The sequence below is a fragment of the Schistocerca americana genome, chromosome 4 (assembly GCF_021461395.2).
Source record: "Schistocerca americana isolate TAMUIC-IGC-003095 chromosome 4, iqSchAmer2.1, whole genome shotgun sequence".
Taxonomy (NCBI): domain Eukaryota; kingdom Metazoa; phylum Arthropoda; class Insecta; order Orthoptera; family Acrididae; genus Schistocerca; species Schistocerca americana.
The window spans coordinates 246,077,853-246,095,394 of record NC_060122.1 but is presented as its reverse complement, the minus strand read 5'-3'; the positions used below and the strand labels follow the sequence as shown (position 1 = coordinate 246,095,394).

The 17,542-nt window shown below is 39.4% G+C and overlaps 1 protein-coding gene across 2 annotated transcripts in view; it reads right to left on the bottom strand.

Annotated features, from left to right (window-relative positions):
• The window catches only part of LOC124613226 (nitric oxide synthase-interacting protein homolog), a 69,841-nt gene that overhangs the window by 32,085 nt on the left and 20,214 nt on the right, over window positions 1-17,542 (bottom strand). For both annotated transcript variants that reach the window (XR_006979627.1, XM_047141900.1), the window contains exons 2-4: window positions 11,334-11,524; window positions 6,062-6,173; window positions 1,640-1,745 (exon numbers count right to left, since the gene is read on the bottom strand). Coding sequence is in view for 1 of the 2 variants with exons in the window: in XM_047141900.1 (XP_046997856.1) it covers window positions 1,640-1,745; window positions 6,062-6,173; window positions 11,334-11,509 (394 nt within the window). In the remaining variant the exon portion in view is untranslated. The remainder of the gene's footprint in view (window positions 1-1,639; window positions 1,746-6,061; window positions 6,174-11,333; window positions 11,525-17,542) is intronic.

Sequence of the window (17,542 nt, the reverse complement as noted above, 5' to 3'; positions counted from 1 at the left end):
AAGAATGCGACAATATTGTGCACACAACCGTTTATAATGAATGCAATTTGCTGTTTTGACAGTTACAAACGTGGAGAGCACATCTTTGCATGCGAACGATGTCTTAGCATGCCTCAGTCCACCAAGTGACTGGGACACGGCACAGTAAGGAAGAAGTGCAAGGAATGGAATGTCCCGCAATGGTAAGGATAACATTTGCAAAATATTCCACCACATCATCGCATTCATTTACTTTGTCAGACCAGAGTATAATACTGGCAAATCCACATTGGTAGCATAAAAAATTATTGATTTCTGCTTTGGGTGGTTTTTATGGATTTCATGGCAGTTTCACAATAGGAAATAAACTCACAAACCTAAAACCTGGACTCAAAACCCATAAACCCTGATGTTCCCATGTACATTGACAGCCAAGTCTTTTCCATGGTCTGTCCTACAATGGCCGGTAATTTACACAGTTAATATTGACATTCACCATAAGAACTAGTTCGGTATTATTTTTATGTAATTCATTTTTAGTGTTATTCAGTATACAGTAGTCATTTTCTTCTACTTCACACAGTGTTGTAACACATTTTCACTTTTTTATAGTCCATTTTAATTCACTTGCTACATATCACACTACGAGCTACAACGATTAACTCAATTTATGAAGAATTATTCTCTTATACTGTAGGATTAAAATGCCTGAAGCAGAACAATAGACTCAGCAATTGCTGCAAAGCTTTAATCTGATATATTTCAGATAAAAATCTCAAAAGAAAACTACAAACATTTTCTATTTCTGAACAAATACAGGGCGAGTCAGGAGGAAAGATACATGTTTTGAGGGCACATAGTATTAATGATTCTGAACAAAGAACTTCATATGGATGTATGCCCTATTCCAAATGGTTTCCGAGATAGAATACATGTAATATCACTTTTGTACGTTTTTCTTGAATAACTCGAAAACAGCACCCTCCAGCAAAAACGTGTCACAGTACAAAATTAAACTATATCAAATTTCCTACAAAAAGGTCCTATTCATTTTTTTCTCTAGAACTAATAGTATGTGCAAAGAGAGTGCGAGAATGTTGAAAAACTCGCACGACGTGCATTAGCTGTAGCTTATGTAGTTTTTGTAGGCCAATTTCACGTAGCATATTGAGATAGCAAGTTGAGACAAACAGTTTCATACGGGACACTTGTGGTCCATCAGGTTGGGAAACTACCTCAAATTGCCCTACAAAAACAAACTACCTAAACTACAGCACATATGCGTCAAACGAGTTTTTCAACATTTTCACACTCTCTTCACACAAACCATTAGTTCTAGAGAAAAAAATGAATAGGACCTTTTTTTGTTGGAAATCTAATACAGTTTAATTTTGTACTGAGAAAAGTTTTTGCTGGAGGGTGCTGTTTTCGAGTTATTCAAGAAAAACATACAAAAGTGATATTAAATGTGATCTATCTTGGAAACCATTCGGAATAGGGCAAATGACCATATGAAGTTTTTTTTTCAGAATCACTATACTATCACCTCTCAAAGATGTGTACCTTTCCTCCTGAGTCACCCTGTATAATAAAAGCACATCAACAGCAATATTAGTAGGCTACACATAATTTAATGAACTGGGGAAAAAGTTATTGTTACCAGATTTGAATGCAGTCACTGGTGTGCTGACTATATTCTTCTCAGTTTTTATGAAACTATTAAGTTTCGAATCTTTCTCTGCTGCTGCAATTTCTGCTAATTCAATCTGAAACAAGGGAAACAAAATGAGGTATAATCAAAACTCCAGAGGAGGATAGTTTTAAATGTCGCTACTGACATTTTATGCAATTTTGTACATCTTTCTTACACAGGCTAATTCAGGCCAGACCAAAGTTCAAAATGCAGTAATGTAAAGCGATTTTGTAAACGTGTCATTGGCAATATCTCAGTGTTGTCATAACTCTGTAGATGGCTACTGTTTTCGCCCACAGTCGTTTCTGAGCTGTAGGGGAACCTTCCTTCATTGTCTCGACTATAGATGTATTTGTAAATGGCTGGAAGAACACTGTTGTTACATCAGAAATTCTTTAGTCAAGCTCCAGGCAGTGTGACTCCATTGTGCCTGGTTGGATTTGTGACTGCATTCAAATCTGGTAACAATAACTTTTTCCCCAGTTCATTAAATTATGTGTAGCCAATTTTATTATAGCCTCCCTCCAAGTATCCTGATCAGCAATTCTTTGTAACCACACAAATCCAACCAGGCACAATGGAGTCACACTGCCTGGAGCTTGACTAAAGAATTTCTGATGTAACAACAGTGTTCTTCCAGCCATTTACAAATACATCTATAGTCGAGACAATGAAGGAAGGTTCCCCTACAGCTCAGAAACGACTGTGGGCGAAAACAGTAGCCATCTACAGAGTTATGACAACACTGAGATATTGCCAATGACACGTTTACAAAATCGCTTTACATTACTGATTGAGGCAGACCCACAAAGATGTTACGCACGGCCCACTGCAATTGTCAAGGATCAATTTATGCCAACTGAACTATAGCAAAGTAACAAGGTACATTATCTTGCCAATCAGTTTCATTTGCCTTCAGAGAAGCAATAATTGCGAACCAATAACCTGGATCTCTGAGAAGGAATGCATCACCAGATCAGTCAAAATGCCTACCTGATGATTTAATGGTTCCAGTGAATTCCATAAAAACATTCCCCATACAACAAAACTGCCCTCACTGCCTTCTGCTGTGCTAACAATGATTGCAGAACATGGTTTCTTTTAAATTTATTGCATAAAAAGCATAATTAATCACACAAACAAGAAATCAGAACATGTAACTTATAAGAGGAGGTTACCTACTGCCAACTAGCATTCAGTCCAATTTTTATAACGTCCAGCAATTTGAAGCATTTCTATCTGAGGTACAGTCATTACAAGGGTCTGACAACTAATGATAAAATTTTCTGAAGACTTGGGTAAATGGCTTCTTTTACTCATGACACTCATGATAGCAGAGAGCACAATGCATTCCTTGTAGTATGACAGCAATGAAGTAACCTACTGCACCAGTGAAGATCATCTGGCATACATCACGCACTGTGCATTGTAGATGTTGCATAGGAGGTGGGGTCATAATAATTTGACTTAACACTTTGGGTCCTGAGCCATTCCGCGTGGGTGTCTACCATAAAGCCTGGCTGATTTTAACGTACTTTAAACTACTATAATTTATGAAAGGTTTCAGTTATAGCAATAAAATTACTCTTATTGAAAGACCTAGACTTTCTTGTTTAAAACCATATAAAATACCTTTCTCTTGAATTAATACATACTTTTGACAAGCGTTATTATTATAACATTGTTTTTGAAAAAAGGAAAAATTGGTCAAAGGTATATTCACTGTATTTTCTAGAAGGATTTTTTTTTATTTTACACAGAAATTGTAATTATGATGGATACAGTATGTCTTATCTACAGTAACTTCCTGTAACTATTTTAGGATGCTATTTTGCTCTTTGTGTGGTAAATTTTGAAGCACGGCATTTTGCACAATGCTACTTTACATTCACTACACTGGTAGCTTGTGTCTTTTCGCCACACTTTTCCAGTCAGTTTTTTTCCTCTCAGAGAACACACTACACACTGTTTTTGTTTCTGTTTCTTACCTACTTCTGTCTCAATCTTTTCCAGGAAATGATTTCCAGTTGATAGCCTTGAGAGTCCAGATAGACCAGGTCGGGGTTCAAGATCTTTGCTTTGTGCAAGATCTGCACAGATAAATGTCATGAAGTGAGATGTTGTGAGGTGTTTTCCAGTAACCTTGTTATATAATATGCAGGAATTTACAATCACCACTAGTATAACATGGAATGCCAACTTTCTCCACCACTTCACAGTTCGATGTTCAAATGCGCCGTATGACAATCGCTGATCTGATAAGTCAACATCAAACTTGTTTTTAGTGTAGTCCACTACACAGGCTGGCTTTGACTTCTCTCTTCCTCTCTGATCAGTGAAAGTGACCATCTCAACAGTGTGCCTTGTACTTATCATATGCACATTTCTTTTGTCCTTCCAACACAGTGCTAACATACTTCCTTTATGCCTGAAAATAAGTTCACCTCGCTGAAGGTTCGGATCTTTTATAGCATGAGGCAATCCCTGCCGAGATTTTCTTGTTGTTCCCACAAGAGCAGTTTCTGCAGCAATCCCTGCCGAGATTTTCTTGTTGTTCCCACATGAGCAGTTTTTGCAGCTTCCAGTTCTGAAGCAAGTATTGGACTTGTGTAGAATCTGTCCGTAAACAAAGTGTAGCCTTTTCCTGACAGATTTGCAAGCAATGTCTTTACCAGAGTCACTGTGTCAGACCTTTCACCTGCGTAAACAGAGAAATTCCAGATGTAACCTGTGTCAGATTCGGATAACATGTACAGTTTGATACCGTATTTACTTGGTTTTTGTGGCATGTACTGTTTGAAATACACACGACCTCAAAATTTACACATGCCTTCATCTATTGTAATTTTTTGAGATGGTGTATACGCACGCTGGAAATTAGCACACACATTATCTAGGAGGGGTCTCACCTTGTGCAGTGGATCATAGCCAGTTTCTCCTTTCCTCTTAGCTAAGGAATTATCACTAATGTGGAAGTTTCTCAAAATAGAAAGAAATCTGTCACGGCTCAAGATGTTTGGACAGAAATTACATGACACCACAGGGTTCTTGGACCAGTGCTCTCGTATATGTGGCCTCACACTTACACACATATGGACTACAATTGCCAGAAACTTCCTTATTTCCATAAGTGTAACTCCTTTCCACTTTGACAATGAGCAGGTGGGTGAAAGGGAATTTGTGCTTCGTAATTTCCTGATACATTGTTGAGCATACAGATTAGTTTGTTCCTTTATATGTTTCATGATACTGTCTGTGAGGAAATATGAGAAAAATTCTATAGGTGCACTGTTCTGGTCTAAACTGACAACATTGCATATTCCGGATTGTCCTGAGAATAGATCGATGTCTGGTGTCTGGTGCACGATCAGTAGTCGTCCAACCTTCCTCAGAATCGGTGCGGCGCGCAGGTCTCGGCTTCCCCCTCGCCGTCAGTCTCGCTCATTCTTCAGGCACAATATCGACGGGATTACTTGCTGCTGAAGTGCTTGGACACCTGCTCTCCTCTTCTGAATCTATCAGAAGAGTAGTATTTGCAAATAAAATCATAATTACGTACTGAGAGTTTTTTCAGTGAAAATCTGAACAAAAATTATACATGTTTTGTTGTCAGAATTCTTTACCTGAACTGCCAGAAACTTCTTCTTGAACATAGTCCACATCATCATCAGAGTCATCTACAATATCTTCCTCCGACAAATCAACGTCACTTTCTTCTAAATCACGATGTAATTCGCGAGCAATTTCTTCATCCGTCAAGCCACGCTTCGCCATGTCGACGCTACTGAGACTGCGCGGAAAAAAATCGCCGCTCACAAAACACGACAAATGAAAAGGGAAACACACCCTTCCACAGCATTCCCGCACCGTCTAGTGACCAATACTCGAACTACAGTCCGTGCAGTGCCTCCCAGACAAGCGGGAGCCGTAAGAACACACAAAGGAAGGAAGGGGAAGAACAAGAACTCGCGCCCGTAAAATTACGGGCGCTGGACTTTCGGGCAGGCCGCGCACGCCCGTATTTTTACGGGCGTCGGCGCCTAAGTGTTTACAACGTACACCCTGACAAGATAAAATTCTTATCAAAGTAAACTGCCAACTATGCAACTAAATGAAGAAACTGAATATATGTAAAAGCAGACATAAGAGGGAGTTATAAAGCTTTTACAGTAGGGAGGAAGAGAGGGGAGACAGGAGGGGATGGGGAGTGAGTGGCATCAAAGAAACACAAACACGTGCAATTGCACGGGGGCGGGGCGGGGGGCGGGGCGGGGGGCAGGGGGGGGGGGGTGGCGTTATAAAGAGGGGGTGGGGGCAAGGAGGGAGGGAGAGTGCACTGAAGTATGCAAAAAGAAGAGAATAGCATACTATTGTGTTCCAGAATTTTACCTCTTCTTTTTTCTTCTGCTTTTCATATTCTTTCAGTTTCCTGCTGTATTCATTTTTCTTTGTTATTATGTATTCCAAAATTGCTTCCTTATCGAACAAATACCCATCTGGCCTGAAAATGAAAAAAATAAAAACTTAATTGTTTTCAATACAAAATTAAATCAGAAAACTAATAAATAAAATAGAATTGCTGGCAAGTACAAACCTTGTTTACTGCTGATGACAGACATACATAAAAGTAAGAAGAAGACACATGGATATCTCTCATCCAGATGTCTGAGTGTCCAGTTCTATTCCCCAAATGCTCTCCATAGATTAAGGTTATAGCTTTTTTCCTTGTGTCTTCTCCCTTTAAATCTAAATACTAACTCCTGACCCTGGATACATTCTATTGCTGTTAGTTAACTTTTTGTCAGCTTGAAATATTTTTGTTACAAACAACTTTTCTCATTGAAGTGCCATGTAAAATTATGGTGCTAAAAGATTGCACTTTGAGCTCTGCCTGTCTATACAAGCACAATAGAACCAGGGTGAGGAGATGACCCCCAGGTTGCCTAATATGGGCTGCTTAGCCTTATCAGCCATCTACCTCACTGATGTGCTGCTCAGCTTGAGATTGATAGCTTGCTTGCGAACCCCCCCCCCCCCTTCCCCGCCCTTTCACCCCCTTTTTAGGGGTTCGAGTCATCTGTACAATGCTGGCTGTTACAACAGCTCTGCTTTCTGTAATGTGGAATGCTCCACCATCACACCAAACAGTGCTTTCTGAAACATGTACAGAAGTTACAGTAGAAGTACTGATGACACTGCCTAATAATGACTGACCATATTAGAAAACTGATCACTAATTGAGTTTCCCGAGGAGGTACTAGTAGCTTATTGAATGCTACGTGTGTATAAGCTCTCTCATAGTACATACGTGTGTATAAGCTCTCTCATAGTACACTGCATTTTCTTTACAAGCCCTTTTGGCTGATGCATTTGCAAGCACATTGCCATGGATTCCAGATTATGATATCTCTTTGATCTGCATCTGAAGACAAGCTGTCGTCGATCTAAATGGAATATCACATTATATGTAACTACATATATCTCTTACAGAAGACATGTTCAGAAGAAATGTGTATACTGCACAATTACGAGCAGTGATATCCCGTTGAAAATTCGGGAATACGTACCTTCAAACACACCATTGTATTCAGAATTGCCAGAATCACTCTCTACATTTTCCAGAGTCCCGCTATCATTAATCTAATCCGTGATTTCTGTGTCTGATAAACCCTGCCGAGACATGATTACAAACATGAAGCAACAGGACGACGTAAGGAAGACTGAGAACGCAAAGGTAAGTTTTAATATGAATTACGGCACTGTAAACAACACTGCTATGCCATCTACAGACACTTTTTGTTACTGAATATCTGTAAAACGTATATTGCTGGCCAAAGCCGTAGAAATAACGTTGCAGTGTTTTGCATTTTATCAAATGTAAATTTTACGGGTCTGGTGATTTTCACGCGATCCTAGGTCCGTAAATTTTACGGGTTTGGTGCTTAGAGTGTTAAAAATACACTTTTTCCTGGCTGAAAACACACATTTTCCATTTTAAATGACACTATACTTTCCCTCAGAGTTGTAGAACTTAGCAATCATTTGAATGATAAAGGTTTCATATACCATCGTAGAACTTCCCGGCACTTTAGGAACAGAAACCAGCAACAAACAATGCATTTTGGAAAGATCATTGATGCACAGCAACATTTACACTACATGTTTTCATATTACAAAAACATAAACATGAATTCCATCAAATATAGCACAGTAGCTTCCAAAGCACTGAAATTGATGATGTGCTGTGCAACGTGCTTTTGTAAGCCAATCATAGTTCATGTCACACAATCTCGCCAGCCAACGACAGCAGGTGTTCAGAGAACAGGACACATCATGCAGTCAGCCAACAGCACCTTCACTATTACATACAATACAAATACTAGAAAAGCAAAGCTTTCACATATTATATTGGTCACCAAAAATTTTAGCTTTTTTTTCTGAGCATGTGGTTAGCAAGATTCTAAAAGCATGCTTAAATTGCAGTAGTCAGACATTTGTGGTAAGTATGATTATAAATTTCACTGATGTGCACCGAATGTTTCGTGGGTTACCTGGCTGAATACACGTTCTATCGAGCACCTCAACTTTTCGACAGAAAAGACAATTATATGTGAAACTCCTCAAGAACGCAACTTGCACCTCTTTTAAGGATAATTATGCTTTTTGCCAAAACTGTTATCTATGAAAGAATTGAAATAAATATGAAAAACTTATTTTGATGCTTGGAACTTTTTAGCATGTATTATCTTTTAAGATGTAGCAAACACAAATGTGCCAGTAAAAGTTTAAATAATTGCAGAAAAAGGTGGTGCACATTCTCACACAACACATAATTCATCTCGAGTAAAAGGAAATTTACTTGGACAGTAACACTTCTCAAATGACCATTTACAATATTCTCCCATGACCTGTTACATATGATGTCATGCACATCGAAAACACTTTGTTGTATTGCACAGTCTTCGTCCTAAAGCCTTTGACACATTTTGTTGTCAGCAGACACTTGTGTGTGCACTGTGTGTGGCCGTTTGCTAATTGCACATTTTCTTTGCAACTTAAGTTTTATTTTGGTGCTATTCTCCACTTTTGTTTTACTGCCGCGATTTTATTCTGTAATAATGGGCTGAAGTAAAATTTTTTGTTAGGGTATCAGTTCTTACCAGCCAAAATTACAAAAATGTAACTGAAAAGTAAAACAATGAAAAATTCTAGGAATTCTACGAAAATTTCTTGGGTTTTTCCTGGATGAAAAAAATTCCTGCCTTTTCCTGGATTTCCTGGTTGTCCCAAGATGTATATGCCCTGACAACTCATATGATAGCCCTTTGTCTATTACAGTGATTACGCCTTCATTACCCTCCACAGGTTGCTTCATCCCACACAGGTTGCTTCATCCCACTGGATATTTCCCTACCTTGTGAGAGAATGTCACAGCTCATTTTGTTGATATGTTTCCTCCATTTTACCCTGTTGTTTTCAATTTGGTTATGTTAAATACTTTTAGAGTCTCCCTAATGCTGTCATTTCTCTATCTGTTGCTCTGTTATAGCCTTCTACAGCCCTCAAAAAACTCATATAGGTTGCCCATTTCTTATTTTAGTATTTCTAAATGACTCAAAATTCATTTATGCAATGGAAATTAATTTGCTTTTCTTTCCATGTCTCATTATTAATATCTGTTCAATGTTCCACTTACGTTTTCAAATTTTGCTACTTTGTTGTGGATGATCTTGCCTTACTCATATACGATATCAGACAATTAATATGATTAACATATGCATCAGTATAACAAGGATGTACGCAGGATTCAAAATTTATCACTATATTTGTTTCACAAGATTTGAAAAGTCTTTGAGCTCATGTAATACAACTTGTCTCTATGTAGTTTTTCTGTCTCTGTCAGCAATTTTAATGTGTAGAAAGGATGTGCAAACAGTGAAAGTCCAGTTTGGAATATTAACAATATTATGAAAAGGATACATTGCTACTTACTGTAAAAATGACATGCCGAGTTCCAGACAGGCATGATGAAAAGACTGTTACATATAAGCTTTTGGCCAAAGTGCTCTTCTGAAAAGAAAAACACATTGTCATTTACTCCAGACTGCAAGAGGGACATGTTGAACAGAAGCAACAACCTGGTAACATCAAGAAGCTGTGATGGAAGATGAGAGTGGAGTGAAAGGCGGCAGAATAGAGCGGAAAGGAGAGAAACAGATAAGGGGGAAATACTGGTGGGTGCACCAGCAGAGAGCAGTGCACAATGAAGGTGAGGGGAGACGATAAGTGAGGAGGTGACAGGACAGATGAAATGGAGTGTGTGGGACAGTAGGTTACTATAGGTTGAGGCGTGATGATTTTGGGAGCGAGGAAGGTGTTGTAAGGATAACTCCCTTCTGTGCTGCTCAGAAAAGTTGGTGACAGAGGGATGATCCAGATGGCATGGGTTGTGAAGCAGTCATTGTAATCAAGCATATTATGTACCCTGTGACAGAACAGGCAGTTGTAAATAACACACTGGATTTCAGTGTCTGCTTCACAACCTGGGCCATCTGGATCAATCCCTCCACCACCAGCTTTTCTGAACTGCGCAGATGGGAGTTATCCTTACAACATATTCTCCACTCCTGAGATTATCCCAGCCTCAATCTACAGTATCATACTCTCCCTACACCCATTTCCCCACCATATGTTCTGTCACCTCCTTACAGTTTGTCTCCCCTTCACCCTCATTGTGCACTGCTCTCTACCAGAGCACCCACTGGTCTTTCACCTTCTCTACTCCCCACCCTTATGCTCCCTGTTCCACCCCCCCTCCCTCCCCACTGCACAGCCTCCTGACACTGTGCCAAGCAGCCCTGTCATGCCACCTATACTCCCTGCATGCTCTTCCAGGCAGAGCTAATTCCCCTTCCTCCACCCGTACCCTGCAACCCTTCCCCATCTCACTCCAGATTGTTGTTCCTGTTCAATGCATTTTTGTTGCAGTCTGGCTGGAGGGACCGGAGCTAGTGGCCATGTGTCTGTGAGGTTTGCTTGCTTGTATGAATGTGTGTGTGCTTTTCTTTTTTTGACAAAGGTTGTGGCTTAAAGCTTACATGTAACATTTTCTTCATCGAGCCTGTCTGCAACTCAACGTGTCATCTTTACAGCGAGTAGCAATCTATCCTTTTCATAATATTGCAAAAAGGAGATGCATTAGTCACAGTTCTTTTTAAGGACCCATAACACAAAAAATATCTAATCAGAAATGTTTGCAGCAGATTGGAAACTGGGAAAACATGTATCTAATGTTTAAGTATTCATCCATCTGCTTCATGAATATTCTTTTTTAAACCTGTTCCTTTATCATAAAGTGTTAGTCTATGGTGTTGAAAACTCCACAAATATGTTTCACAATGTAGCTACTTGTCCAAATACTTTTTCAGCAAAAAAACCTCCTAATTAATTCATAGGGGGCAAAATCTGGAATAAGTAACAGCAGCTACAAACCAATGGTCAAGCTTCTCCCTATTCATTCCTTTTACTTTACAATATCTCACAACTGCACACAATATTTACAACTATTTTTGTACAAAGAGAATTAGGCCAGTAGATGAATGGTAGAGAAAATAATTAATTTAAAGCAATAACAAGAAAGTGATGTTAAGTGACAGCTTACGTAATAACAGGGTCTCTGCAAGGCTGCAATGTCAGGGAACAGCAATCAAAATCTTTGATAGAATCCTTTCCCACCCTCTGAGTGTTTGTTCCATAACCTGATGCCTGAGCATCTTTCTTCTTTTCATGATACGTGTAGACTGCTCCCGCAGTGCAGTTTCTTGCATGGCGTGTCATCTCTTATCACTTAACCTGAAACAGAACCAAAGAATAGTAGCATACCAAACCACATGTAATAGAATATAAGCAATCTCTTACCCATTCTCTTGTACAAAATTCACTGTCATTCCTTGACAGTAAAGAAAATGAGTATTTTACACACAACACCATTCTAGCTGCCTCATATGCTGTGATTACACTGACTGTTGAACTGTCTTGGAATTCTGGTTGTGATTCAATATCATCATATGTACACGGAGACCTGACTTTCCATTAAAGGTGTTATAGCAAGTGCAAAATTTCAGACCTTTGCTTCTTGTGATGACATTCTGACTTGCACTCGATGAAACGGTGGTGGTGGCAGGGAGGAGGAGGAGAAGGAGGAGAAGGAGGAGGAGGAGGAGGAGGAGGTGGTGGTGGTGGTGGTTGTTTGTGTAGGAAGGAAAACATAATGAGTGTACTTCCTCACCCCATTAAACCTGTTTGTGCATATTCATGTGTGCCTATGTATGACCCACAATTTTTTCTTGATACTTTATAAGATAAGGGGTGCTGCTACATGCTAGGATTTGCTAAGGACACGTTAATTTTAAGCTGCATCTCCACTTGTGTGCACATGTCTAGGTGCACAACTCTTCCTCAATATGTGTGCAGAGAGAAACCACACATGCTAACCAGTGATCAAGCTTTGCTGCAAGCTGCTGCTACTGCTATAGTTGGTACAGTTTTGACACAATGACAAAATTGTGTGAGGAAATAAGCATAAGCACTATGTTAATGGAAAGCTTATGTATTGTAAAGTATGTGTGAGTGTGATGGAAGAGATAAAGAGGGCAAGCAGTATATTGTCTAAAAACTTTACTCTTATGTCACTGAAGAATTTCGAGGTAATATGTCATCTTGTTGAGCCATTGTTAGCAAAGGAGAATACAAACTACAGAGATGTTACACCAGAGACTTCAAGATTAGCTCTAACACATCAGTTTATAGTTACCGGAGGACAATTAGCAGAGTCTGATATTTACAGCATAAATATCTAACATAATTTCGAAGTTTACTAGGCTCTGGAGAAATCCCTGGAAAGCTATACAAAGGTAAGTTAAGTTGATGATCACTTATTATTTCTTTCTCTGGAAAATGAACTACTTAGTTGATGTTTAACGTTTACAGCCGGTAGGGCAACGATATATAAATATGTGGGTATTTCAGAATCGTGTATGTATGTGGGTGGGTAGCCGAGGGGGGGTGGGGAACAGTATGTCTTATTTTATGAAGTGTTTATTTATTTTCAGCTTCCAAACTCTATAGAAGAGTGGTTGGATGAAGTGCAGAATGTTAAAGTGAGGTGAAATTTCTCAAACTGTATGGCGTGGCTTTGAAAAGCAAACATGTAGCTCTCGAGCACAATAGTGGAAGTAGCTATTTCAATTACCAACAAAATTCAAGTGTTATTTCATTTTCTCTCATTAACACAAACTGTTTATTTCAGTCTGTGAACATATTCAGGGGAGACTCCTGTGTCTGAGGGCAGTGGACACGGTACGCAAATTGGAAGCATGCTTGAATTTGCACCATTGTACGTGCATAGTTGCCTCTTTGAGCAGTGGCCACATGCACCTAGTGCTTACAAAAAGCTGCACAGGTGTAAACAAACCTTTACAATAACAAATATTTTAACTGTCAACACAAGATAAGTTTGTGATTAAACAGAACTTACAAGACCTAAACTTGTTCCAAATCTGATTCTGGGCCATTCCTTTAGAATAACTCAACTAAACCCCCATTTAAGGAAAAAATTTTGTTGCCAACAATTCACTACAAAAAGGTTTATATTGCCTAAAAAAATTCAAAACTATTGTCTGCGACACTCAGCCACAAGTAAGCTATCTAAAAGGGCTATATAAATTAATAACAACGAAACATGTCCTAATATTATGTCCTTATTAAACAATGTCATTTTCAACAACTTCACTGTAAATAGACAATGCTTACTGTGTTTCTGAATACTACAATGCACGGGCCATATATGAAAACTTATGCACCATGCTACAACTGGAAGAATTCTTTAAAGCATCAAGACATGAAACAGTGCAGAAAAAGAATTGTTAACTTCCGGAAACTTACACTTAATCCACCTATGGAAATTTGAGGCTAAATGCAATAGCATACAGAAAAAGAATACAAACAATAAAGGACCCACTTTGACTCACTAAGCTTGATTACGTAACTATATCTTTTAACACCCCCCATGAACCATGGACCTTGCCGTTGGTGGGGAGGCTTGCGTGCCTCAGCGATACAGATGGCCGTACCGTAGGTGCAACCACAACGGAGGGGTATCTGTTGAGAGGCCAGACAAACATGTGGTTCCTGAAGAGGGGCAGCAGCCTTTTCAGTAGTTGCAGGGGCAACAGTCTGGATGATTGACTGATCTGGCCTTGTAACATCAACCAAAACGGCCTTGCTGTGCTGGTACTGCGAACGGCTGAAAGCAAGGGGAAACTACAGCCGTAATTTTTCCCGAGGACATGCAGCTCTACTGTATGATTAAATGATGATGGCGTCCTCTTGGGTAAAATATTCCGGAGGTAAAATAGTCCCCCATTCGGATCTCCGGGCGGGGACTACTCAAGAGGACGTCGTTATCAGGAGAAAGAAAACCGGCGTTCTACGGATCGGAGCGTGGAATGTCGGATCACTTAATCGGGCAGGTAGGTTAGAAAATTTGAAAAGGGAAATGGATAGGTTAAAGTTAGATATAGTGGGAATTAGTGAAGTTCGGTGGCAGGAGGAACAAGACTTTTGGTCAGGTGATTACAGGGTTATAAATACAAAATCAAATAGGGGTAATGCAGGAGTAGGTTTAATAATGAATAAAAAAATAGGAGTGCGGGTTAGCTACTACAAACAGCATAGTGAACGCATAATTTGTGGCGAAGATAGACACAAAGCCCATGCCTACTACAGTAGTACAAGTTTATATGCCAACTAGCTCTGCAGATGATGAAGAAATAGATGAAATGTATGACGAGATAAAAGAAATTATTCAGGTAGTGAAGGGCGACGAAAATTTAATAGCCATGGGTGACTGGAATTCGTCAGTAGGAAAAGGGAGAGAAGGAAACATAGTAGGTGAATAGGGATTGGGGGGAAGGAATGAAAGAGGAAGCCGCCTTGTAGAATTTTGCACAGAGCATAACTTAATCATAGCTAACACTTGGTTCAAGAATCATGAAAGGAGGCTGTATACATGGAAGAAGCCTGGAGATACTGACAGGTTTCAGATAGATTATATAATGGTAAGACAGAGATTTAGGAACCAGGTTTTAAATTGTAAGACATTTCCAGGGGCAGATGTGGATTCTGACCACAATCTATTGGTTATGAACAGCAGATTGAAACTGAAGAAACTACAAAAAGGTGGGAATTTAAGGAGATGGGACCTGGATAAACTGAAAGAACCAGAGGTTGTAGAAAGTTTCAGGGAGAGCATAAGGGAACAACTGACAGGAATGGGGGAAAGAAATACAGTAGAAGAAGAATGGGTAGCTCTGAGGGATGAAGTAGTGAAGGCAGCAGACGATCAAGTAGGTAAAAAGACGAGGGCTAATAGAAATCCTTGGGTAACAGAAGAAATATTGAATTTAATTTATGAAAGGAGAAAATATAAAAGTGCAGTAAATGAAGCAGGCAAAAAGGAATACAAACGTCTCAAAAATGAAATCGACAGGAAGTGCAAAATGGCTAAGCAGGGGTGGCTAGAGGACAAATGTAAGGATGTAGAGGCTTGTCTCACTAGGGGTAAGATAGATACTGCCTACAGGAAAATTAAAGAGACCTTTGGAGAGAAGAGAACCACTTGTATGAATATCAAGAGCTCAGATGGCAACCCAGTTCTAAGCAAAGAAGGGAAGGCAGAAAGGTGGAAGGAGTATATAGAGGGTTTATACAAGGGCGATGTACTTGAGGACAATATTATGGAAATGGAAGAGGATGTAGATGAAGACGAAATGGGAGATAAGATACTGCGTGAAGAGTTTGACAGAGCACTGAAAGACTTGAGTCGAAACAAGGCCCCGGGAGTAGACAACATTCCATTAGAACTACTGATGGCCTCGGGAGAGCCAGTCATGACAAAACTCTACCATCTGGTGAGCACAATGTATGAGACAGGCGAAATACCCTCAGACTTCAAGAAGAATATAATAATTCCAATCCCAAAGAAAGCAGGTGTTGACAGATGTGAAAATTACCGAACTATCAGTTTAATAAGTCACAGCTGCAAAATACTAACGCGAATTCTTTACAGACGAATGGAAAAACTGGTAGAAGCAGACCTCGGGGAAGATCAGTTTGGATTCCGTAGAAATGTTGGAACACGTGAGGCAATACTGACCTTACGACTTATCTTGGAACAAAGATTAAGAAAAGGCAAACCTACGTTTCTAGCATTTGTAGACTTAGAGAAAGCTTTTGACAATGTTGACTGGAATACTCTCTTTCAAATTCTAAAGGTGGCAGGGGTAAAATACAGGGAGCGAAAGGCTATTTACAATTTGTACAGAAACCAGATGGCAGTTATAAGAGTCGAGGGACATGAAAGGGAAGTAGTGGTTGGGAAGGGAGTGAGACAGGGTTGTAGCCTCTCCCCGATGTTATTCAATCTGTATATTGAGCAAGCAGTAAAGGAAACAAAAGAAAAATTCGGAGTAGGTATTAAAATTCATGGAGAAGAAGTAAAAACTTTGAGGTTCGCCGATGACATTGTAATTCTGTCAGAGACAGCAAAGGACTTGGAAGAGCAGTTGAACGGAATGGACAGTGTCTTGAAACGAGGATGTAAGATGAACATCAACAAAAGCAAAACGAGGATAATGGAATGTAGTCAAATTAAGTCGGGTGATGCTGAGGGAATTAGATTAGGAAATGAGACACTTAAAGTAGTAAAGGAGTTTTGCTATTTAGGGAGTAAAATAACCGATGATGGTCGAAGTAGAGAGGATATAAAATGTAGACTGGCAATGGCAAGGAAAGCGTTTCTCAAGAAGAGAAATTTGTTAACTTCGAGTATAGATTTAGGTGTCAGGAAGTTGTTTCTGGAAGTATTTGTATGGAGTGTAGCCATGTATGGAAGTGAGACATGGACGATAACTAGTTTGGATAAGAAGAGAATAGAAGCTTTCGAAATGTGGTGCTACAGAAGAATGCTGAAGATAAGGTGGGTAGATCATGTAACTAATGAGGAGGTACTGAATAGGATTGGGGAGAAGAGAAGTTTGTGGCACAACTTGACAAGAAGAAGGGATCGGTTGGTAGGACATGTTTTGAGGCATCAAGGGATCACAAATTTAGCATTGGAGGGCAGTGTGGAGGGTAAAAATCGTAGAGGGAGACCAAGAGATGAATACACTAAGCGGATTCAGAGGGATGTGGGTTGCAGTAGGTACTGGGAGATGAAGAGGCTTGCACAGGATAGAGTAGCATGGAGAGCTGCATCAAACCAGTCTCAGGACTGAAGACCACAACAACAACAACATCTTTTAACAATCAAAATGAACATTTTCTTCTTGTGGGGTACCACAGCCATATGTTTGTTAAAAGACGTATAGAAGTATTCCATCTCAGCTCAAAAAAAAGTCAAGTTTGAACACACAATATGTCTTTTAATAAAAAGAAATCATGAAATTATAAGCTAGAAAGTGTGCAAATATAAAAGCAAATCACTATCTAACCACAATACAAATGAAACGTATTCCACAAACAAGGATTCCAAGACAAGTGCACAGAACTCATAAAATTGATACTGAAGCTTTGAAAACGAAACAAGAATTTCAGGAACGGCTAAACATAGACTCAGAAGACTGGGGGGAGATCTAAACAATATAAGTCAAAACAGCCCTTGAGATAGCACCACTCAAAGACACAAAAAGCAGAGATGGTGGAATGAATAGTGTGAAAAAGCATTACTGCTTACAAAACAAACCTGGCAGAAATGGTACTCCACCAAAAGAAGTGACGAGTGTTTCAACTTAAAACAACAAAGGAGTCAAA